General features: G+C 34.6%; 1 protein-coding gene across 2 annotated transcripts in view; it reads left to right on the top strand.

The window, feature by feature from the left end:
• The window catches only part of MMRN1 (multimerin 1), a 74,524-nt gene that overhangs the window by 13,496 nt on the left and 35,161 nt on the right, over nucleotides 1–25,867 (top strand). For both annotated transcript variants that reach the window (XM_049885713.1, XM_049885712.1), the window contains exons 2-3: nucleotides 8,015–8,134; nucleotides 11,272–11,378. In XM_049885713.1, coding sequence (XP_049741670.1) covers nucleotides 8,015–8,134; nucleotides 11,272–11,378 — 227 coding nt within the window. The remainder of the gene's footprint in view (nucleotides 1–8,014; nucleotides 8,135–11,271; nucleotides 11,379–25,867) is intronic.

Here is a 25,867-nt window from a genome sequence, read left to right as displayed (position 1 = left end):
TTAAGGTAGATATTGTCCCCTTAATTCAGCAGTAGAACCTAAGTCTAGGCATAAAAATACTCTTCCTTCTTCATTTGCTCCCATGTGTAGAGTAAAAAAGAGAATGAAAATCTTGTCCAGCAGACATCCTTCATCATTAGAAATGACCGTCTAGATCTAACTTAAAGCACATGTTTGTGACAGCTCTGATTTGAGAAAAATCCTTCACTTCCCTTTCCTTCTCTTCTTTTTCTGTTCTTTTCTGTACCTTCTATCTTTTTTTTTTTTTTTTCCTATATTTCTTTCTTTTTCTTCTCCAACTGTCTCTGATTTTGGCAAGAGGGATACAAATTTTTTGTTTGTTGTTTTCCATGGCATTTTAATGGTGCTCTCAGATTAGAACCAACAAATCTGCCTTGGAAGAAGTACAGCCAGCATGCTCCTTAGAAACAAGGATGGCAAGACTTAGTCTCACATACTTTGGACACGTTATCCGGATGGATCAGTCCCTGGAGAAGGACGTCATGCTTTGTACAGCAGCAAATCAGTGAAAAAGAAGAAGACCATCAACAAGATGAATTGGCTGCAAGAATGGGCTCGAACATGGCAACAGTTGTGGGAATGGCGCAGGACCAGGCAGTGTTTCATTCTGCTGTATATGGAATCTCTATGACTTGGAACCGAAGGAATAGCACCTACCAACAACAGATTAGGATAGTTTGCTAGGGAAAATAATTATCCTAATTGGTAGTGCTATCTAAAATTTGTAGTCTTTTTACTAACTTACAGCACATATTTATTCTTAGAGGCTTAAGGAGCCAATAACCAAATAAAAATGTTTAACTAAAAATATTCAAATAAAACCTCATTTTGTTCGATTTGGTTTAAATGTTTTACCAAGTGAGGTTTTATTTGAATATTTTCCTCCCTAATTACTGACACCAATAAAAATAGGTACTTTGAGTATAATCTTGACTTTAAAACTTCGTTTTCCTTTTAAACTACTTTTTACAAGTTTGTGCAACAAAGAGAAGGAGTTGATCACATATGTCAGACTTGTGATGAGTTGAGAAAGAAACTAGCAGGTTGTATTTGCAAAAATAATAGACACCTGTCTTTAAAAATAAATGACCACAGTTGATATGTTTAGAATACATTTATCCCACTTATTTGTATGTAATGTGGTGGAGATTTAATTGCTATGGACTTCAGGGGCTTAGGGTATGATGATGTACTCCCCTGTGATTTCATCATATTGCTGATAGTAATTGTCAAACTTAGTTCAGGTAGGTTTTGGTTAGGATGTATTTCCATGCCATAAAAAAAAAAAAATAGCAGTCTTATAATTAAGAAAATACTGTCCTAGATAACATAAATTAGTGACAATAAAGAATTAATTAATAGTTTTCTGTCTAAATTAAATTCCAGCAGAGATTTAGCCCTTTCCCTGAAGCATTTTCCAAAAAGCCAGTGCCAACGAGGCAATTCCAACTCATAGAGAACCTATAGGACAGAGTAGAACTGCCCCATAGAGTTTCCAAGGAGTGCCTGGTGGCTTCGAACTGCCGACCCTTTGGTTAGCAGCCGTAGCATTTATGAATCCATTAATACATAAATATAGTCTTGTCACTTTGTCATTTGTAGTCATCTTGAGGTACAAGGTAAAGAAATGATTATTTGAGATTTTACACCTTCTTGAGTCATGGAGGCATAGGTGGGTGTTAGGTGAGGTACAAGATGTGGGTGGTGGGGTCACCAGATAGCTCTGTATTTTCAGGGGAGTGTTAATTTGCAGAAGCAGCCATGTTGGTCTGGTTTCATTTTCCTCTTTTAATCCATGAATCTGTCTCAATAAGGGGATGACAGAAAACAAAGTCATAGAGATACTTCAACCTATAACATCTCCCCCTAACATAAAATCTAGTGAAAACTAAAATATCATTGACTTGCTTTGTGGAGGGGATTTTCTTGCTTTATGTGAACTTCTAGTAAAGATCCTCAGAATCTGGTATTTTATGCTATTGTCTCAAATCAATCTATAGGTTAGCAATATATTTTTAACATGTAAACTTTTAGAAATCAAATGACAAGCAATTTATTTATTTGAGTTTTAAAGACTAGTGTAACCAAAGAATATTAATTCCTAATTACAAATTTCAAATACTTTATGGGTCATTACTTAAAGGCCTCCTTTGTTACTTCAGCTCATTCTCAGTTCAGAAAAAGAATGGACGTGATGGGCTATGATTTGGTCAGGGTTCACCTCGGTGGCAAATGACCAATGGAGAGAATTTTTTTTTTAATTTAGTTCTTCCTCAGATCTCCAAAGTCTCGGGATTCTAAAATGTTTCAAACAAAGGTATCGGAACAAAGATTGTTCATTTAGAGTCTTCTCTTAGTTTGGAAACCATGGTGGTGTAATGGTTAAGAGCTATGGCTGCTAACCAAAGGTCAGCAGTTCCAATCCACCAGGCGCTCCTTGGAAATCGGTATGGGGCAGTTTTACTCTGCCCTGTATATTTTATATTTTTTTATAGGGTCACTATGAGTCAGAATCAACTCATCGGCAACAGGTTTTTTTTTTTTTTGGTTTCTCTTAATTTATTATTAGAAGACTTCAAGTGTTTATAAGTCAAAATAGAATCATTTTCCTTTTTTTTTTTTTTTAATGTTCTGCATACTAGGTCTTTGTTAGTAAATAACCAACAATACCTACCTTTCCCTAGAACAAGCCTTTTACCTATCAACTTGGAAAAATCTGAAGAATCAATACGAGATTTTTACAGTACATGTTGCTGCACAAAAACAACAGGGTTATTAACCTTAGAAGAATCCCAGATGGAGTCGGCGGGATGGAGGTTTATGACCTCAGGGAAAGCTCAACACTTCAAAGTAACTACTCTCCATTCACCGTAATCAGTCTAGAAAGGGAGAAAGGATTTCGAGGTTTAAGCAAAATGCTTGTCAGGGATCGTTGCATTTGCCTTTAAACTGCCTGTCACCATTTTGCCATGCTTAATTTTCTATTGTTAAGCCTCCATTTTTGGATAATTTGGTTTTAAAATTATATTTACATTTTTAACATCCCTTAACGAGCTTATTTCATCGGTAGCATAAACCTAATTACGAGTCACACCAGGGGCGCTTTTGCTGTGGAGAGGTCTTCCAGTTTACACCGAATCAAAGATTGCTGGGCTGAGAGCAATCTGCTGATCTGCTTCTTTGCCTATTCCACTATTTTAGTCAAAAGATTGTTTTACTACTTAGAATCTTAAAAGGTCTGTGCAGGTGACATTGACATTGCATCTCACAGAAAATATACTTATTTTTTTTCAAAACCCAGAGTATGTAGAGAGTATATATGTTATTGTTCTTTGTCTTTGCCTCACACTTCGCCCTCCATAGCCAGTCTGCAAGTGTTCATGTGACAGACAATTTAATTGTGCTTCTGGTGAAATTAGTCATTCTCAGTAATTAGGATAATCGGTGGATTTGCATGAGGAATCTAGTTATTTTTAAAGATCACTTTATCGTGGTCCTCTTAAATTTAAATGTCTTATTTTATTTTTTATTTCTTGCTTTTGCCAGTTCTTTGTTTCACAGTATTTTTGCCTCAAATATCACCATGCTTTAACAAAATATGTCAAAGTATCTGTTTGTCTCATTACGGGACCTGAATTTTTAAAAAGTCTCATTCAAAAGAATCTTACAGGATAAGCTGTATGGTGCTCCATTTATCTACCTTTGTTAGATGAATGATTAAGTCAGCCTTATTTGTAGAAGAACGTTTGGTCCTAAGAAGCCTAAATATTCCAGAACAGATGTTTATTACCTTCAACGTCTCTCCTCTGGGGAGAAATGTGTTTCTTCTTTCGGACATTAACATTTAGGTTGATTTCTGCATTATTTTATTTTCTCTTATTTTTATTTGTAAACAGAATAGATTTCTTACATTCTACTGATTTAGAAGCATGCCACTCGTACTGATTTGGACTTGTAGTGGCTGGATTTTGCAGTCATAAAACCTCCATTAATAATTGGAACGTGGAATGTAGGAAGTATGAATCAAGAAAAATTGGCAGTTGTCAAAAATGAAATGGAACACTTGAAGACTGTTATCCTAGGCATGAGTGAGCTAAAACATACTGGTATTGGCCATTTTGAATTGGACAATCATGTGGTCTACTATACCTGGAATAAGAAATTGAAGAGGAATGACATAGCATTCATTGTCAAAAAAAACATTTCAAAATCTGTCCTAAAATACAATGCCGTCAGTATAACAATAGTTGAATAGCAGTGGTGAGAACAAGCATCCTTGTCTATTCCTTATCTCAAGGAAAATACTCTCAGGCCTTCTCCACTGAGTGGGATGTTAGCTGTGGGTTTTTCAAAAATGCCCTTTATCATTGAGGAATTGCCCTTCTATTCCTAGCTTGTGAGTATTTCTTATTGTGTGCATTTTTTTTGTTTGTTTTTCTTTCATGGTTAATGATGTTGAGTGTCTTTTCAGGTACTAATTAGGCATTTGTATATCTTATTTGGAGAAACGTCTATTCAAATTCTTGGCCCATTTTTTAATTGCATTGTCTTTTTAATTGTTAACTTGTAAGAGTTTGTTAAGTATTCTAAATACTAGTCCCAAGGCAAATATATGATTAGCAAATATTTTCTCCCATTCTGAGGGTCGTCTTTTCACTTTCTTAATGTTCTTTGAAGCACCAAAGCTTTTAATTTTTTTTTTTAATTAGGGTTATTTTATTGTACTGAGAATTTTTAAGTTCAGTGGATCAGTCAGTTTGACCAGATTAAAGACCAGGTTTTACTATTTGTTTTAATAATTTATTTTATTATTTGTTGTTGTTGTTGAAAATATACACAGCAAAACATATACCAATTCAATAATTCCTACGTGTACAATTTAGTGACATTGATTACATTCGTCAAGTTGTGCAGCCGTTCTCACCCTTCTTTATTGAATTGTTTTCCTTCATTAACATAAAGTCACTGCACCCTAAGCTTCCTATCTAACTCACCAAGCCGCTGCTGTCAATATGATCCCATACAGATAGGAGCTTGAAGACATGCCTAGTGAAATAAGGCAATCACAAAAGGACAGATATTGTATGACCTCACTTATATAAAAAGATAAGAACAAGCAGAAGTATAGAGACCAAAGTTTACTAAGTGGTTACCAGGTATGGGGAGGAGGGGGAAAGGGAGTTATTACTTATGAAGCACTGAATTTCTGTTTATGATGGTGGAAAATTCACGCTGATTAAGGCTAATGGTTGCATAGTGGATTAACGTAATTGATGTCGATAAGTTGTATGTCTGTAAAAAGCTGAATTGGGAAATGTTATGTAATAGATATATTCACAACAACAAGAAAGATCAGCTGTTAATGCTGCTTAGGTACAACCAAACACCTCGTGAGATTTGGTTTCTTCATTTGGAGGTTTAAGGTCATGGTTTCATGGGACATCCCAGTTAACTGGCCTGATACTATTTTTAGTGCTTCTGTTCTACCTCCTAGTTCACTGTTTAGTACATGGGGTCTTTAAAGCTTGCAAGCTGCCGTCCAATGTACACCAACTGGTCTCTATTCACCTGGAGCAACAGAGAAAGAAGAAGAGTCAGGAATAGGAGGAGGAAAGGGAATGCTTGGCTACTTCCTTCTATGAAAAATTGCCTCCTTTGCCATGAGGTCAGAACTGAATGGTGCCTGGCTACCACCAAAGGATGTTTTGGCTAAAGAGTCTATAGAAGAATCCTGATCAAAAGGAGTTAAAAAGGCAAAATATAATTTTAAATTCTCGTGGAATCCAGACTTTCTGGAGCCATTGAGGCTGCATGAACTCCCAAAACTATTGCCATAGAAAAATATTTAAACTTTAAACCAAAAATATCCTCTGAAGTCTTCTTCAAACCTTGAGCATTGTGCTGTTTTAAAGAACTATCTATATGGGGTCAAAAGTTTTTTAATTTTAATGAAGACCAATTTATCTATGTTTTCTTTTGTTGTGCATATTTTTTTGATGTCTTATCTAAAAAACTGTTGTCTAAACCAGGATCATACAGAATTGTGTCTTTGTTTTCTTGTAAGAATTCTGGTTTTACCAATTACATTTAGATCTTGGTCCCAATTTGAGTTAATTTTTGTATATAGTATAAGATAGAGGCCAACTTGATTCTTTTGCTTGTGAATATCCAGTTGTTCCAGCAAGATTTGTTGAAAAGACTATTTGTCCCTTTGAAATATCTTCACTTCTTTGTTGAAGATCAATTAGCAATAAACATAAGGGATTATTTCTGGACTGTCACTTCTATTCATTGATCTGTATGACTATCTTTGTGCCAGAATGAAAGAGTCTTGATTACCGTAGCTTTGTAGTAAGTTTTGCAGTTGTGTGAGTCTTCAAACCTTATTCTTTGTCAAGATTGCTTTTGCTATTTTAGGCCACTTGTATTTCAATATAAATTTTAAGATTAGCTTGCCTATTTCTACAAAAAATCCAGCTGAAATTTTGATAGGGATTGCATTGAATATGTAGGTTGATTTGGGGAGTATTGCCATCTTAACAAATAAAAAGTCTGCCAGTCCACGAACAGAGGATGTCTTTATATTTATTTTAGTCTTCTTTAAGTTCTTTCAGCAATGTTTTGTAGCTTTCAGTGTATAAATCTGGTGCTTCTTTTTAAAAATGAATTCTTAAGTATTTTACTTGACGTAGGCAAATAAGCAATTTCAGCATCGCATTTTTTGGGTTGAAGCATCTCAGTTGGTATTCTGTCAATTCCTGGAACCCTGCTTTTCACCAGTACCTTCAGGGCAGCTTGAATGTCTTCCTCTAATACAAGGTTCTTGTTCATATGCTTCCACCAGAAATGGTTGAATGTCAACAAATCATTTTTTGTACGGTAATGCAGTTTAAAAACTGCTCCTGGAGAGAAAGTCAGAGTCAGATTGAATGTGGAACTCACAGTGTATGTTTCCCTTCTCTCAGGGATCATAGCAATGCATCGTCTGTTGTCCAACACCTGCTTTATATATTGCTTTCTATATTTTGTACCATTTTATAGTTTTTACCACATGAGGGTAACTCTGATACTCTGTTATGGTGTGAGCCCCAAATATCTGAAATTTAGGTTTTTAGTTTATCCCGTAAAAATTATAGTTTTTTGTTTTTTTTTTAACTGTTCATATCAAACTAAGTTTTTTGTAAAGATTGCATTTACTCTAGAGGCTAATTTGGAGAGACGTGACATATTTAGAACTTCCCATCAATTAACGTGATTTATTGGGTTTTCTTTAAGGTCTTTCAATCATGTTTCGATATTTAATCTATTACATTTTAAACTTCTTTTGGTGGATTTATTCCAAAGTACATTACTTTTGCTGTTGTTATTTTTGTTTTGTAAACAGTATTATTTTTTAATTTGCTCTTTGTACATAGAAATGTAACTGATCTTAACCATGTGGTTAAGCTCTTTCATTAATTATAAAAATTGTATATTGCTCTTAACCATGTTGCCAAGCTCTCTTATTAATTATAGTAATTTATCTCTAAAGTATTTTGTGTTTGTTTACAATTATATCATCTGCTAATAATACCAGTTTTTTTCTTTTTTCTAATCCTTATACTTTTTGCTTCTGTATTTACTACATCTAACTGCACATTTTTTAATATAAGTAATGGACCTAGTTGTGTGTCTGTAGCCTCAGTATTGATATTAATATTTGCTATGACAGCAGTCTTGGATTTTGTCTTGACTTACAGCTAAATACTACAGGTTTGAGCTCTGATTTGTTCTTTATTTTAATTTCTAGGGTTCCCTTACTTCCTTCAAGTACAGCAATACATTCATAAGTATGTTTTCTCTAGTGTTTAGATGTTTTAGAGCTAGATATCAAACTTTCCAGGCAACTGACCTACAATGCCTTCAGCAGTAGATAGAGGTCTATGAAAATAATTTTGATGGGAAGAATTCTTTTTCACAATAATCTTTTCTAACAAAATTATCTCTCTTTCAGGAATTGGTGTGCTTATGTACATACCAGGCTATCTCCCACAGTGATACTGGACAACCAGGTCACTTATGTTCCAGGTGGGAGAGGATCATGTGGATGGACCAGAGGATTCTGTCCTCAGAGGTAATGTTTCTTGGGCAGATATAGAGGCAGTCATTCATCCCAGATACGTATGTGTGGCAAGGTCAGAGGAGGGTCATCACATTGGAACAAGGTCTGTAACTCAGAGCAAGTTAAAATGCAGATACTGATAATACTTGCTTCATATGGTTGCTTTTAGGATCATCTGGGAAAATCAATTATGTTCTTAGTGTAGTGCCTAGTACACTGTGAGTCTTCAGTAATTGAGAACTCTCATGCTTGTTCCTATTTTTACTATTACTTTTATTCCATGATCTGATGAACAACCCTGTTCTTTCATTACTTATTCAATTCATACAGAGTTTTGAAGATTTATTGACAATTTCCCTTTTATACTAGGTCAAAGATGAGTCCATAACTTGGCTTATATCTTAAAATTCCTTGAAAGCCACTAATTGCAGTTATGCATGGAAAAGCATCTAAGCGAGGTCTTTCTTCTTGTTTCTATTCTAATAACCCATATTATTTACTTTTTTCATTTTTAAAAACCTATGTAATGTGGGGCTGAGTAATTGATAAATTTTCTGAATTCATACATAGTAGCTCAGCTGGGGGTGTTTCAGAACAGCCTATAATAAAAACTGAAATAGTTATTCAGGCCATGATGGTTAATGTTATGCAAATTGTCATACAAATAACTCAGGCAATGAATGTGACACATGGGCAATCTGGAACAGTGCACAGTAAGGGTACATAAAATCAAGGTGCTTCTTAGTCCCTTGAGGAACAGCTAAGGTTCATGGTGCAGAAAGCTAAGTACATCCTAGGGATTTGAAAGACCTAAGCTCCAGTTCTGCTTTCAGCATTTACTCCTTTTGTGACAATTTCCTCACCAACATGAGATACGAAGAACGCATTGTTAATTCTTTAGTAATGAAAATATTTCCTCAGTAACCCCTATGATACTGCCCTGCTGGGTCCAAGGTGAGCGCTTTCTCTCTTTAAACAAAACAGAAATGTTTATCTTTACACTCATCTCTTTCTACCTTAGCATAGGTAGAAATTTCAATAATTATACATTATCTGTCAATTTTTTTTATTATTATGCCTGAGCAGCATACCCCAGAAACCTAGTTTGCCAAAGCAGGAACATTGACTTCAACAGTAATGTAATTAGCTGCTTGAGCTTACTCCTTGTTGTTATTGTTGTTAACTGCCTTGAAGGTGGCCATAGACTCATGGTGACCCCATGCACAACAGGCCAAAATGCTGCCTGGTCCTGCACTATTCCCATATTCAGGTGCAGGTTGGAACACTGTGGTATATAAGACTTTCATTGGCTGATTTGTCAGAACTAGACTGCCATGTCTTTCTTCCTAGTCTGTGTTAGTTTAAAAACTCTGCTGAAACCTGTTCAGCTTCATAGTGACACACAAGCTTTCACTGCCAGATGCGTGGTGGTTGTTCTTGAGGTACATTGATGGGGAATTGAATCCAAGTCTCCTGCCAGGATGGCAAGAATCTTACCACTGAACTACAAACTCTAGAAGTCCCTTTCCAAACTGCCTTGCTCTCTACTTGGCTTCTGTTGCTGGACTGGAGATGGTAATTCACTAGACAGAGTAATTTATTGAATATAATTTACTGAAAAAAAAAAGTAGGAAAATGATTAGCTTATTCTTAGGATGGAAAGAATCTCACCACTTATTTTACAACTGAGGAAAAAACTCAGAACTATTGAGTTACTGTTGCTTTATAGCAGGAACTAAAGCCCAAGTCTCCTGATGCCCTGCCTGTTTTAATATTTATCTTCCACACGCTCAGGGTTTATCCATGAAATTGACTACTGTTGTATCCACGTAGTTGTATGTGACAGTTCTAGGATAATAACATGGGAGGCTATGTATGGGCCCACACAGCTTAGGTTTACTATTCCACATCTACCACTTTTAGCTCTGGAAATTTGGCTAAGCTATTTGATCTATCTATACCTCAGTTTCCTCATCAGCAAATAAGGATAATACTAATGTCTTCCTCATAGAATTGATATGAGGATTAAGCAAGAAAATATGTTCCAATTTCATAGGCCCATTTGATAAATATTAGCTAAATATTGAAGTCATGGGGGTGAGAATAGTATGGTCAAAATTATATTTATGATTTACATTTACATACATAAAGCCTATGATTTAGTACCATTTGTATTGACTGTGAGGGGAGCCCTGGTGGCGTAGTGGTTAAGTGCTATGGCTGCTAGCCAAAAGGTCAGCAGTTCAAATCCGCCAGGCGTTCCTTGGAAACTCTATGGGGCAGTTCTACTCTGTCCTATAGGGTCGCTATGAGTCGGCATTAACTCAACAGCACTGGGTTTTTTTTTTTTTGTTTGTATTGATAGTTGTGTTGAAATGTTATAATTTCCTCATTTTTCTCCCTTGATTTTTTTCTCATAAATAATATCTTCTCATTTTAAATTTCTCTGTCTTACTTTCTCTCCCTCTCTCTTTCTGAAAGAGAAATGCTATATAACAGAAATAGTAGATATTATCATTTTAAAACTTGGGAAACGAGAAAAAGCAGATTGAAAATGTTAGTCATTATAATTTTAATACCAAAAAAAAAAACCCCGTTGTTGTCAAGTGAATTCCAACTCACAGCGACCCTATAGGACAGAGTAGAACTGTCCCATAGGGTTTCCAAGGAGTGGCTAGTGGATTTGAACTGCCAACTTTTTGGTTAGCAGCCTGAGCCCTTAACCACTGTGCCACCAGTTGTTTGATGTTTATCTGGAGGGGAAATACGTATTTTTAACTAAAATGATACAGAAAATAATGGGAATAGAAATAGAAATCGTTGTTAAAAAATAAAATTAAATAGGTTTTAACATTAGTTTAACAAAAGGCATTATCAAGGGAAAAGCTATACTGTCTTTATAAAATGAAATGACAGTTATCGTTTTAAAATACTAGATAGTATAATGACTAAAGTTTTTTGTAATATATTTAAAAAATCTAGGTTTTTCAGTAATATTGAGATGAAGTTTATGATAATATAATAATTATAGCTAACACTGTGCTTATTATATTTTAGGCATTTTTCAAATTACTTTACATTTATTACCCTAACTGATAATTCAATATAAAACAAATAATCTATTTTCCCTCAATTATCCTTCTCTCTAGATCTCAGGAAATATCAAGTCCTGTCTATAAATTGGAACATAAAATCGTTACTTCATTGACTTGGAAGTGCTGTCCTGGATTCAGTGGACCAAAATGTCAGCTAAAAGGTATACAAGTATTAGTTTTATAATAACAGTTAGAAGCATAAAAATCGTGAAAAATAAGCAACTGATTCCAATGCAAAAAAGAATTGCATTTTCTCTTTTGAACTAAGGCGAATTCAAATGTAGTCAAACTATTGGGACTGTCAGTGTTTTAGAGTGCCCCAGTTAGGTAAAAAAAAAAAAAAGAAGAAGTAGCAACTACAAAACAAACAAACAAAAAATATTGCTTTGGAGTTTATTCCAACACCTCATGGCAACCCCATGTGTTACAAAGTAGAAGTACTTCATGGAGTTTTCTTAACTGTAATATTTATGGAAGAAGAGTTCCAGACCTTTCTTCTGCAGTCCCACTGGGTGAGTTTGAACTACTAACCTTTAGGTAAGTGGTAGAGCACAAACCATTTGTGCCACCTAGGGAGCCATGATAGAAGCTCTAACCACCAATGCAGACTGCCACATCTTTCTCCCGCAGAGCCACTGGTGGTTTCGAATTGCCGAACTTTCAGTTAGCAGTTGATCACTGTAACCACTGTGCCCCCAGGGCTCCCATAGCAGCTATAACCTTTTGCCATTGAGTTGATTCTAACTCATAGCTGCCCTATAGGGCAGAGTAGAAGTGCCCCATAGGATTTCCAAGGATTGACTAGTGGATTCCAACTGCCGACATTTTGGCTAGCAGCTGAACTCTTAAGCACTCTCGCACCATCTCATAAGCTATCTTTTAACTTCTCCCTCCATTTTTACATTGGTTTTATATGAGTAATTGGAGATCTAACTAAATATCTTAGTTGTTCTTAACTATATATTATACAAACATGTAACAAATACTAAGTAAAAAAAAAAAAAAATACAAGCATGTAACAAATGCTAAGTACACACTTTTAAATCAGTTATTACAATTGGTCTTTATATTAAAATAAGACAACTCCCTAGTTTTATTCTAATTTAATTATTTGAAATAAATATTTTACTTATGCATGAAATTAAATTCTAAAGAATATACAAAATATGCCGTGAATAATTAATTATTTATTTATTTTTAATCCTAATGGAGCCATTTTTTTCAACTGAGATTTTAAGAATTTTCTGATGGCAAAGCTCATCAAACACATGGTAACCTGCTGTGGCCTAACATCTATGCCACTAATATTTTGCTTTTGGCTTTAAAAAAATTTCCTTTGAAAAATAAGATATGGCACCAGCATACATATTTTAAATGAATGAGTATTACAAGAAAGGCCATTAGTGGTAGTAGGGAATTCAATCAACAGTGTAAGAGACTGTGGTTAAAAATTAATGTAAGTGTGGAGAAGCCATTATGATTCATATTAAGAAAAAGAAAGTCATAACACAAAAGCCCTAGGAACCTTTTAGTTAGGGGTATTATGTATGGGTTTGGTAACCCATACAATGAGCATCAGTAGCCAGATTTTTCTGTGATGCTGTTTTTTCTGGGTTTGGCCTGGATTTCAGAGATGGTATAAAATTCTGATACATTTTTAGAGCATAGCATGAATATGTGCTGCATTTACAATCAGGAAAAATAAATTTTTAGAGAATACATCATCTATATTGAAAACATTTGTAAATGAGGGATTTTAGCATATTCTAAAAAGATCAAAACATGGCCTTCAAAGAAGTTCTGATTTCCATGAGGTTGCATAGATGTACTCACAATGGCAAAACATGTTATTATTTCTAGCTTGTACTTGGCTGATGGTTAAAAATTCTGGTCAGATACAAATTTATATTTCTAAGATTTAAGATTAGTTTTTATGTCTATGTTCTTGTATGAAGGAGCATATCTTAGAATATTAATTCTATCATCATTTCTTGAGGATTCGGTGTTTGTTTGCAAAGTGCCTTTTGAGAGATTTAGGATGTCCATACACCCCCTACTGCACACAGGAACTAAATCTGTAGGTATGTGGCAGGGAACAAAGCCTGTATGTCAAAGACCATCAGGGACTTCAGCTGAAGAGGACTGCCGTTGCTCCACGTTTTGTTCTTTTATCCTTGCTTACCCATTATTACGGAAACCCTAGTGGCGTAGTGGTTAAGTGCTATGGCTGCTAACCAAAAGGTCGGCAGCTCGAATCCATCAGGCGCTCCTTGGAAACTCTATGAGGCAGTTCTATTCTGTCCTATAGGGTCACTATGAGTTGAAATTAACTCGACTGCAATGGGTTTGGTTTTTGGTACTCGTTATTAACCACGTTGGGGTTAACCGCCATCCAAGGGGAAAATAGGCAGAAGTCTACCCCTGTTATCTAACACACAAGAAACAAAGACTAGTAGACAGTTTCTAATATCTGCTATGTACTGTCGTTTCCTTTTTTGAATGTGCTATATGAAATATTTAAGTTGAATTCAAATAGTTAACTTTGGTTGTTTAATGACACCTTAAGTTCTAATTGGAAGCAACCTGTGGACATCTTAATACTTGATTAACAAATCATTGTCTTGAATCTCCGTTAATTGACCTTCTGACAATCTAGTATAATTTAGGTCTCTGCTGATTAAGATGTTGTGAACAGATCTCCTTTCTCTTGAAACCTACAGAGATGATAATTTTCTCATGCAGATAGATCAGCCTTTTGTGTCATGTTCTTATACAATCAAATTTAATATAATTGTGATTCCAAAGGAACCTCTTCTTGCTCCCTGCAATACTCTGACCATCCTACTGTTCACTTTTATTGCAGTATATAGAAGTCATTGAATTTTTTATTAGTGACAACTGATGTAGTATCAGGTACTACTGTGTCCCTTTGTCCCTTGCAGTATTCTTCATTTCTCATCTATCTTGGGATCTTTGACACATTTTTCTCTTCTGATATCTACCCAATTTAATGCCAAACCCACTGCTTCAGTTTTTTTTTTTTTAACAGATTTTATGTATCTACCAACATTCGTTTATTCTTATACTGGAGTGAAAATTGTCAGGTTTCTTTTGACAGCAGTGTACATGCTGTATTGTATGACAAGTTGCCCCATGTCTGTCTGGCAAGAATAGTCAGCTTCACTGATTTATTCTTTAAACCTCTTCCAAGCCCTCAATAGACTGAAGTAGCCTGGTTATATAATTACTGTCATATGACAATTACTTCAGTGCTAGTACCTTGCAATATCAGATTATTTAATTCGTAGAAAATTGGCAACATACTGCATAAATTTGGCAAATATCAGCTCCCCCAACAAGCTTCCTCAATTTACATTATGAATCCTGTAATATAAAAATAAGGCTTCCCCTTTAATTCGGATCACAATAGAAAGATTTTTTTTAATTATAATTAGCGTGGTAAGATATATGTAACAACACATTTGCCCTTTCTACATTTTTTACATTTACAATTAAGTGACATCACTTATGTTCATCATATCGTGCAACCATCACCGCTGTTCCCAATTTTTTTCAAACAAAAACTCATTGCCTCCTGAGCAATGACTCCCCTTTCCCCGCCAACCCCTGTTGATGTGTTGTTGTTAGGTGCTGTCCAGTCAAGTTCTGACTTATAGTGAACCTACGTACAACAGAACGAAATACTGCCTGGCCTTGTGCCATCCTCACTATCATTGCTATGTTTGAGCCCATCGTTGGAAGCACTGTGTCAATCCATCTCGTTGATGGTCATCTTCTTTTTTGCTGACCTTCTACCTTACCAAGCATGATGTCCTCCTCCAGGGACTGGTTCCTCCTGATAACGTGTCCAAAGAATGTGAGATGAAGTCTCTCGAACTTTGCTTCCAAGATGCACTTTCGTTACGCTTCTTCCAAAATAAACTTGTTTGTTCTTTTCGCAGTCCATGGTATATTTAATATTCTTTGCCAGATCCATAATTCAAAGGCATCAATTCTTTTTCTGTCTTCTTTGCTCACTGTCCATCTTTCACATGCATATGAGGCAATTGAAAATATTATGGCTTGGGTCAAGTGCACCTGAGTCTTCAAAATGATATCTTTGCTTTTCAGCACTTTAAAGAATCCTTTTGCAGCAGATTTGCCCAATGCAATACGTCCCTGGTAACCAATAATAAACTTTGGTCTCTATATATTTGCCAAATTCTCGATATATCATGTAAGTGGAAACAAACAATGTTTGTACTTTGCAACTGACTTATTTCACATTGCGTGTTTTCAAGGTTCATCCCTCTTGTGGAATGTATCAGGGCTTCCTTTCTCTTTATGGATGAGTAATGTTCGATTGTGTGTATAGATCCCATTTTGTTTATCTGTTCATCTGTTGATGTACATTTAGGTTGTTTCTATTTTTTGGTTATTGTCAATAGTGCTGCAGTGAGCATTAGTGTACGAGTATTTGTTTGCATTTCTGCTTTTAGTTCTTTTGGGTTTATACCTAGGGTTGGGATTGCTAGTCATATGGTAATTCTATATTTAACTTTTTTAATATACAAGAAACATCAATAGATCAGGAATAAAATGAAGTTGCTAGCAACTGTATTCTATTTTACTTCCTTGCTTCCACTTCCTACTCATCTCTTTCTTTTCCTCTTTCTGACTGTATCTCTATAAATCAACCCTCAACCTCGTAGGCAGGGGTATTGTGACACAAATTTCATTATGCAAATCTTCCTATCATTCCACAATATGCTGTTTATAAATTACTCATCCCCATCATGTGTCCTTTAGCTACAACTCAGAAAACGAAGTGGTGTTAATTACAGTTCTAAAGTATCTTGTTAAAACTATTAAGTATACCAGGAGGAATGTCTTTTAACAAATCTAACTGAAGAGTAATGTGCTAGAAAGAGAGGAACACTAACCTCAACATCAAAGTAAGAGTTTTGATGTATTTTACATTTTTAAAAGTATCTTTTTGATGGTCACAGAAAAAATTAGGCAGTCTGAAAGGGACTTAATCTTGTGATGTGTATCCAAGCCATTTTTTATATCAAGAGTAACACATTATTTAAACCTATTTTATAAAATTTGCAATAATGCATTTTTCCAGTAGATGTCTCTAAAGTGTTCTGAAGCAGAACAAGGAAATTGTGGCTTGCTATAATGACACAAAGTACAGAAATTTAAGTTCAAATAGTGTTAGATTAAAGAGAAGGGAAGAAAGACTACTTCACAAACCTGTAAAAAATAATCCAGAGCCAGCGTTAGTCAGATCTTCTATATAGGAAAAAGACATTACATAAAATCTATTATAGATAACGGAGCCCTGGTGGTGCAGTGGTTAAGAGCTATAGCTGCTGACCCAAGGGTCAGCAGTTTGAATCCACCATCTGCTCTTGGAAATCCTATGGGGTGGTTCTTCTCTGTCCTATAGGGTCACTATGAATCAGAACCGGCTCAATGGCAGTGAGTGAGTGAGTGATTACAGATAATCTGAATGATGTAAATATGCAGCCATGCACAGTTATTGGAATAAACTGACTTCCAGCATAGGTTATAAATACATGACAAGTCATTAGTCTTACAAATGCTCTGAAATAATTCAATAAATTGTAAGATGAATTATAAAATAATTTATAATTCAGTAATTACATAAACTATAAAATAGCTACTAACATTTTAAATATGGGACTGTTCCAGTAAGGTTATTTTAACATCTTATTCCAAATAATATGAAATGAAAGTTATAACATTTGAAAGAGAGAGAGAGAGAAAAAAAAAAAAAACTATGTTCCTTATACTTTTGCTAATCTAGCTCTTCTCAGTAGTGGTTAATGCTTTCTTCTTTGAGAAACAATATTACCTGCCGTAAACATCTTACTCAATAAAATTATGATACTTTTAGTTAAGAATTAAATGCACTTTAAATCTTTGCTGTATCAAATTGCTTAGGTCAATTGAACTACTAAATCTCAGTAAAGTTTTATATATGTGTAAACATTAACCATGCAAAGATTCACTTGATGTTGCAGGATCCTTTCATTTTCAGTTGGAAATCAGCTTCTTGTAGAGCCACACAGGAGGGTTTTCTGGTTCTAAGGGGGAGAGGGCAAACTTCCTCATTCCTGAGTTACCATTAATGACTTCCTCGGTACATCTCGAAGGCCTGAAAAGGAGAAAATTAAACAACCCCACAAATAAAACCTGTCTGATTAAAAAAAAAAAAAAAAGACCTTAATAAAGAAGCTGTGGCTCTTGACACGTGACAACCTTGCCTCTTTGAGTCCTTCATCCACCAAGGTCATTGTTTCTATTGCAAGGATGCAGAGAATAAAGAGTAGTTGTGCTGGGAGAAGAGAAAAAAAGAATCCAGTTTTAAAAATATATTGCCTTTAAAATACATCTGAAGTGCGTAAAGATCTTTACAAGTTATTTAACTCCAGTAAATACCGTCTGTCCCTGCATCTATGCAGTCAGGAAAGTTTAGAAAGACGTAAGGGCGGGAAAGGGGGAGGGAACCTGCGCCCTATGGAACAAAGCAAACAAAGGTCTGTGCTTAAGTGAAAGATAAAATAGATTGCCTGGAAAGCCTAGAATCTGTGGCAGTCCTAGTGGTAGAGAATACCTTTGGGAATGCAAAAAGATTGGTAAATGAAAAAAATAAGAGAACATCGATCAACCAGGCTTTTTATCATAGGCGAGTAACTGACTCCACTGTCAGAGATCCTATCAGCACTTCTCCTCCAGTTAAATCCTGTGTAATAAAGTGGGACGAATCCCAATATTGAATTCCACTCTACAAACAGAGCTAGGAAAAGATAACACAAGCTATTGAATTTGTAAAACCGGCCTTTCAAGTTTTTAGCCACCTTGGCAGGGATCCCGTCCAATGGATTTTAGGGAAGAGAGGTCCATGTGACAGCTAGCCCTCAAGGAGCTTTGTAGGATGTTTAATAGTTGTTCCTTTTATTCAGGAGTACAATTATGTCACCTAACTTCTCAAAAACAATTAACGTGAAAATAACTATAGCTAAGAAGAAATGGGAAGTTTTGAACATACGCACACATATACAATCACATGTGGGTTTTTCTCATTCAGCACTGTATTTTTCTGATTTTATTTTCTTCCAATCAGTCTTTTCAAAACAACAAAAATGTGGAATAATTTTAAATTTTCTCATTTCATATATATTATGTTTCCACATGGTAAGGAGTGGACCACCAAAGATCAGATTGTGCAAAAAAACTAAACTCTTCATTAGACTCTTGTAATATTCTTTACGTCTTTCAGTTTGTCTTTTTTCTCCCTTCTGACAGCTCTATTCGTTTTTTTCTCTGTCTCACGCATCACCAATTTTAAAGTTTTTCTTTTACTCTTACTTTCTGTTTCTAATTTGCTGATTTTCTGTAACATGTCACTTTCTATTCTCTTGCTTATAACAGTTGACTTTTTTCCAGATGACGTGAATGATATTTATCTCAGATTCGTTGACCTTTAGGTCAATAGAAAATTGGACTTTAATGCCCTTCATTGGTCCCCTTGCTTGACACTTTCACTCCTGCCCCCGGTTTGGTTTTACTTCTTGTGCATTCAGGATCTTGCCTGGACTGGGTAGCACAGACAGAACTATAACCTGATGACGTGTTCCTACTCAAACAGAATTCCAGATGACCAAAAATTAAAATGCACCCACCTCCACCTTTGTGTGCGTGTGTAATTCCCTGCTTTGTCAGTCTTTCCCAAACAGTAAAGGGTATAAAGTGAAAAATAATGTTATAATTTCCACATTAAATATACAACATGTAATACTTTATATAGAGTGAAGTGAAAGGACTAGAACATAATAATGCAACTTATAATAACACCTCATATTTAAACATTTAACAACTAATTCTGTAACATCAATTAATACATAAATCAATATATAAATCAAAAATTTTAAAAACTAAAATTTTTACCTAACTTTTTATTTACTTAACTCATGTTATCCACAACATATTATAAAACTATTTGCCAATATAATAAATCATAACACAAATCACTCATCACATCATTTTAATAATTTCTAAACAAGCGTTATGGAAACCCTGGTGGTGGCGTAGGGGTTATGTGCTACAGCTGTTATCCAAAAGGTCGGCAATTGGAATCCACCAGGCACTCCTTCAAAACTCTATGGGGCAGTCCTATTCTGTCCTATGGGGTCGCTATGAATCAGAATTGACTCGATGGCAACGGGTTTAAACAATTATTTATTTCTGAAAATTATTAGTGTGCTCCCTTTTGATGTGAATGCCACTAGTTAAATGATACCCCTGTTAAAGAGATGATTTAATATTAGGAACTACATTTTAAACACTTTCCATCAGATTTAGAACCATTGGGTAATAAGTTCATGATTTCACTTAATATCAGTAATGTTGTTATCCTGTGGAGTTATCTACTAGGCTCTACTAAATTGACAACACTTGCGTTCAAATTTTTCCAGCCCTTACAATACTGTCAACCTTCTTTTTGTATTTAATATATATTTATTATTAAGAAATAATGAAAATTCTTATAGGAATGTCCTATTCATTTAATTCACTGAGCTTTGTAAATGTCATTTGGTCAAATTTTGGGCACCAGAAATTAAAGGAACTTAAACATTTATTATATTCTCTTAATTTTGTCATATAATTTTCATTCTCACTTATTAGAAAATATATTCATTTTTTCATATTTTTAATCATTTATTGATTTTTCTTTTGAATTGTGTATATACGTTTTTCATATGCTACACTTTCATCAATTTTTTAAATTATCTCCATTTTAACAGGTTATTATACATTTTTTTTTCCTATAAAGCTAAAGAAAAATTGACATTTTTATTAGATTGTCATTTATGGAAAACAGCACTCTTTTTAAAAATCTCATTTCCAAATGTTAAATTTCACAATTTATGTTAAAGTGAATTCAGGGGCTGGCTTGATATAATTTAGAAAATGCTTTTTTTTTTTAACTGTAGCATCACACGCTACCATTGAAGTCCAAATAGTCTCCCAGATTTTATTATGTTAATTTCTAGTGTGTACTTGCTTGCTCTCTCATATATATATATACACACACATACAGAGAATATACATATATGTATTATATATATATGTATATTCTCTGTTGTTTAATTGATGTATGGCAGTCCTTTACTTGCTAAAGCATCTATTATTATTTCAGTCAGAGATATTCAAATACAGCAACTTGTAGTCCCTAATTTTATGTAAAATTTGTCTGGAATTCCTTTCTAGTTTTCTTTCTCCCTAGTACTATACTGGAATCATCTGTTTAAAAAATTCAATACACTTTCATGTAGACAATGCTCATGGAAACCTTTTTTCCAAAATATTTATGTATTTGGAAACTATATGAATACTACTATATTATTAATGTAGTGTTAAAAATTCTTTTCCTTCTAGTGTTTTGACATCAAGAGAAACCATTAATTGCCTCCAAAGTTCTAATTTTTTATATTTTAGATAAATTATGAGAACATATGAAACACTTTTGTGATGCAGTTGAATTTTCATCATTTTTTTAATTTTATTAAATTGACTTACATCTTCTAAAAATGTATTCTCATTTTATTAAATTATATAAAACTAATTATAAAACTGATTTTCAATGATATGTTTATATCATAATTATATTGGGTAAGTCCATAACAGTTTTCATTCTGAAATACTCTCTTATTTTAAAATAGATAATACTAATAATTCCTGATTTATTTTCTAAATGCTTTTTATTTATATTATTGATGCTTTTTACTAGTATTTTTGATAAAATAATTTTGAAAGTTTTTATTATTTCAAAAGTTTGCTTCATTTGAAAGTTTTTATTATAAACACTTATTTTGTGAAACTGATTTTATGTTCTTTAATATTTTCCTCTTGAGGAGTGTAAATTTCTTGATTTGTATCATGAATTCTAAGAGAATGTAAATGCCAATATGATGAAAAATGAATCTAGTAATTTCAGTTTTAAATGATACAGATTTGGAGATTGTTTCCATCATGCGTCTATAGATAGATAGATAGATGATAGATAGATAGATAGATAGATAGATAGATAGATAGATAGATAGATAGATGATGGGTGGGTGGGTGGGTGGGTGGGTGGATGGATGGATGGATGGATAGATAGATAGATAGATCGATAGATAGGTAGATAGATAGATAGATGACAGATAGATGGGTGGGTGGGTGGATGGATGGATGGATAGATAGATGATAGAGCGATGATAGATAGATAGATGATAGATAGATAGATAGATAGATAGATAGATAGATAGATAGATAGATAGATAGATAGATAGATAGATAGATAGATAGATAGATAGATAGATAGATAGATAGATAGATAGATAGATATAGATATACCCAAACCCAATGTATAAAGTAATAACAGTCCACTAGTTTTTGTTGAAAAACAAGTCGACTTTCTTTCCAGGAATACAAATGATTTGTTTCATTTTGTGTTGATTTTTATATAATATCAAAAGATATTCTAGACTAATTTTTGCACAGTATTATAAAATGATACAGAAATAGGTTCATTATCAATAAAATTTCTACATCTTTTTTCTGATTCAAAAAATTTACAATCCTGATATATGAAAGAAATGTTTAAAATTTACTTAAATTTTTGCCTTTTTTTCATTTTTTAAAATGAATTTATATATATATATTTTAATTATACTTTTTTTAAAAAAACTGTGCACTTAGAGCAATTAGCGTGTACTAACATACAAGCCAAAGTTAGCACCAAATGATTTGGAAATTCTAGCAACTACATAAATCGTAAAACCAAGACTCAAACCCGTTGCCATCAGTTGATTCCGATTCACAGCATCTCTATAGGACACAGTAGAACTGCCTCATCGATTTCCAAGGAGTGGCTGGTGGATTCAAACTGCCGACCTTTTGGTTAGCAGCCCAATGCTTAACCACCGAGCCACCAGGGTTCCCCATAAATCAAGGTGATGATAAACTGATGACTCTACTGAAACACTGAATGTTCTCAGATGCTGCTACAATAGGAATTTCATTCATCATGTTCCTACAAAATGTATCCTTTATCATGTATCCTGTGTGGTGGTTTTTGTTATGATTAACTTGGACTAAGTTTATATTATAATTTTCATAAGTAATTAATGTTATCAGTGCTCTAACAAATTTGTGGGTTTTTAAGTTAGGTGAGACACAGGAAAGAGGAATCAAGGAGGGCCATGAAAAGTCAGTGAGTTTATTCTTCTCACAGCTCCCAGAGACCATGACACATGGCCACACAGGGGGTTTCACCCAGGTACAAGGTAACAAGAAGTTGGCAAAGTAAGAGAGGGCTTAAGTAGGACAAGCATGGTGGTGCTTGCTAGGTTTCTTGGGCTTCCTAGGATTAGGGATCTTGAATAATTCTGCAGGATCGGGAGGCCTAGGAACTGTTTCCTAGTTGTCTGGTACCTGGCCCTGGTCAATTAGGATGGGTACATAGTGAACCCAGAATGTGAGAACCTAATGAGGGGAGCGGTAGGAGAGTAGACTTCTCAGGAAGGGAAATGGACTGGCTTTCAGTCAGGACCTCAAAACTATGTCAAGATAGTATTTTAAGAAAATAGTATTGCAATCGGTTATTACAATTTACTATTATATATTGCTAAAAGGTATGGCTGTATTGCAACATTTTAATAATTGGTAGGCTTTATTGGTGCATACTTATCCTGAGAGGCACAAATAGTCAAGCATTCAGCTTTTAACCAAAAGGGTGGCAGTTTGAGTCCACCCAGAGGCACCTCAAAAGAATCGCCTGGTGGTCTACTTCCAAAAAATCATCCATTTGAAAACCTTATGGAGTACAATTCTACTCTGACACACACGGGGTTACCATGAGTCATAATCGACTTGATGACAACTGGTTTTGGTTTGTTGGTACACACTAGCTAAATACATGCTTGGCGTTAGTCATGAGATATGTTGTTAGATAGCAGTGAGGAACAATAGCCTAGCTTGCAAGTGGAAAGTGAATACTATTTCTGAGATGTACAAATATCAGTAAGGACTGTAAGATTGTAAGTAGGCTCTAGATTTGATTGCTGTAAAGGTAGCACAAACATTCTTTATATGTTTCCAAGCTTAGCAGTGCCGCTTTAAGAATCCTGTGTCTAACAATAGAGAAGATGACAATATCTATAAAGAGTATCAAGAAAGCTATGAAAAGCGTCTTTTATCCCATCACGCTTCACTTTCACTTTATAATGACCACGTCTCTATGGAAAGGTAGGAGACTCAAGGTTTTCATTAGATAATATTTTAATAAATTACATCTTTAAAATATGCCTTTGTTGTCAACAGGCTTTTTTTTTAAATATGATTTCTGGATTGTAATTTTAATATGAAAATGATATTTCCTGCTTTATATCAATGAATTTACACATTAGATTTGGAAAATGTTGTCATATATTCTGAATCTGTGGTTCTTAACCAGGGCCATGCATCAAAATCACCAGTGGAGCTAAAAAAAAAAAAAAAGTCCCCCTGCCCAATCCCCCAAAACAGATGGACTGTCTCAGAACCTTCAGATAGAGGAATGAAAGGACACAGGTTTTCAAACTTTACAGGTGCTTCTGATTATCAGCCCTGATGAAAAATCACTATTCGAAAGGAATGTTAAAAAAAAAAAAGAAAGAAAGAAAAATCATACTGTGTGTTCCAAGTTAATGGTAGGGAATGAAATTTGAATAGTAACCTTGTTTAAATACCACACAAGTATATAGTCTTTATTTTTTTCTATAATTATGCATTGCTTCCTAATAAAGTATCCTTGGCTTACTAAGTTAAGGAACTGCCTTTAAATGCTCCAGCTCTTTTGTTTTCTGTATAATCCAGCTCAAAAAGGTAAGCAATAAGAAAATGAATGGCAGACCATTTGTTCATTCTGTTAAACCCAGTTCTTCCATCTGCTGTTAATACTTATAAGCCTACATCCTGAACATTCACCCACTGCTAAAAGAAATAGGGAAGGTAGTGAGCCGGGAAGGAGTTAAGGAAAATTTATCTTGACACTTCACCCCAGTTCTTTGCAAACCTTAGCGTTCATTAGAATCACCTAAAGGGCTTGTTGAAACAAAGATTGTTGCCTTCATCCCAGAGTTTCTGAAATTAGTAGATCTGGGGTGGGACCCTAGAAATTACATTTCTAAAAGTTCCCAGGTGATGCTGCTCCTGCTGGTTCAGGGAACCCAGTTTGAAAACCACTGCTTTACTCTCTAGTTACCCTCTTGGAAAGACTTGGACTTAAGGTGGCAGAACATTCTTTGTGACACCATCTGAGTAGGAACTTTGGTAGAAAACTTACACAATGATTTAACATATATGTTTGTATAAATTAATTTGAATTTAGACTATAAGAACCATATCACTAGGACTTAGAAAATTAACACTTTTTCCCACCCCCACATCCAAATAAGTAGACTTCTCCCCAAACTATAGATGGTTTTCTTCCACCAAATAAACAAGCAATTACACAGGACTTTCCATAATTGAGTGGAGGGGAAAAAAATCAAAAACAAAAAACTTGAGCATGAATGGGAATTCATTAATTTAGCTCAATGCCCCAAAGAAAAACAATGTAAAACTCAATCCAACAACAGATTAGTGCCAAATATTATACTTTCTATGGAGTAGAAATGTTTTAGTATTATCATCACAGCTACATATGCCTTAGGGAACATACTTAACTTGTGCCAGAGGTGTGAGGTTTCATTGGTACCTCATTGCACATGGCAAGAAGCACAGCCAGATGCCAAACACTTGTTTTCTCATGTCTAATATGCAGACTTTGACGAATAAATTTGTTCGTTAGAAGTCTGTAAATTATGAACATAAATTATGTAATGTGTTCAATATTTTTAATAAATCTTTCCACTGAATTATTTTCCCCACGAAAAAATTTTATTTCTATTTAAAATATTGATTTATAAGCCATTCTTTAGCAAAGTAGATTTATTTCATAAGAATTTCTATTTTTTTCTGAAATTTCACTCTCAATATAGTTTGATCCTCTTGTCCTATAATAGTTTTACTTTTAGTCCTTTTTGAGCAGCCTATAGACATTTAAATGGTACTATTAATTGAATGGAAACCTGATGGCATAGTGGTTAAGAGCTACGACTACTAACCAAAAGGTTGGCAGTTGGAATCCACCAGGTGATCCTTGGAAACCCTATGGGGCAGTTCTCCATCCTTTAGAGTCGCTATGAGTCAAAATTGACACAAAGGTAATTAATTGAACAGATTTTCTTTCAGCAAGAACCTGTAGTTTTTGCTTATTTCCAAGTAAACACCAGTTGCAAATTGCATTGTTAAACCAGCAGCTTCTGTGGCAGTCCACATATAAAACTGCTATACTTTTCAATACAGCTGATTTTAAAGTCTCTTCAATTATGCAGGTGGTTTACATGAGCTAATTTACACCGCTTTCCCAAACTACCATTCATTTTCACCTAAAGGAGACCTAAATAATTTTATTTTTCCAGGCAGAATTAAAGTCCTGCACTTCCAGCTCCAGCGTGGTGTCGCAGTGCCCTACAGGAGGGGGTGGAGT

Source organism: Elephas maximus, chromosome 5 (genome assembly GCF_024166365.1).
Source record: "Elephas maximus indicus isolate mEleMax1 chromosome 5, mEleMax1 primary haplotype, whole genome shotgun sequence".
Classification (NCBI taxonomy): Eukaryota; Metazoa; Chordata; class Mammalia; order Proboscidea; family Elephantidae; genus Elephas; species Elephas maximus.
Note: the sequence above shows the minus strand (reverse complement) of the source record. Positions and strands in the feature narration are given on the sequence as shown.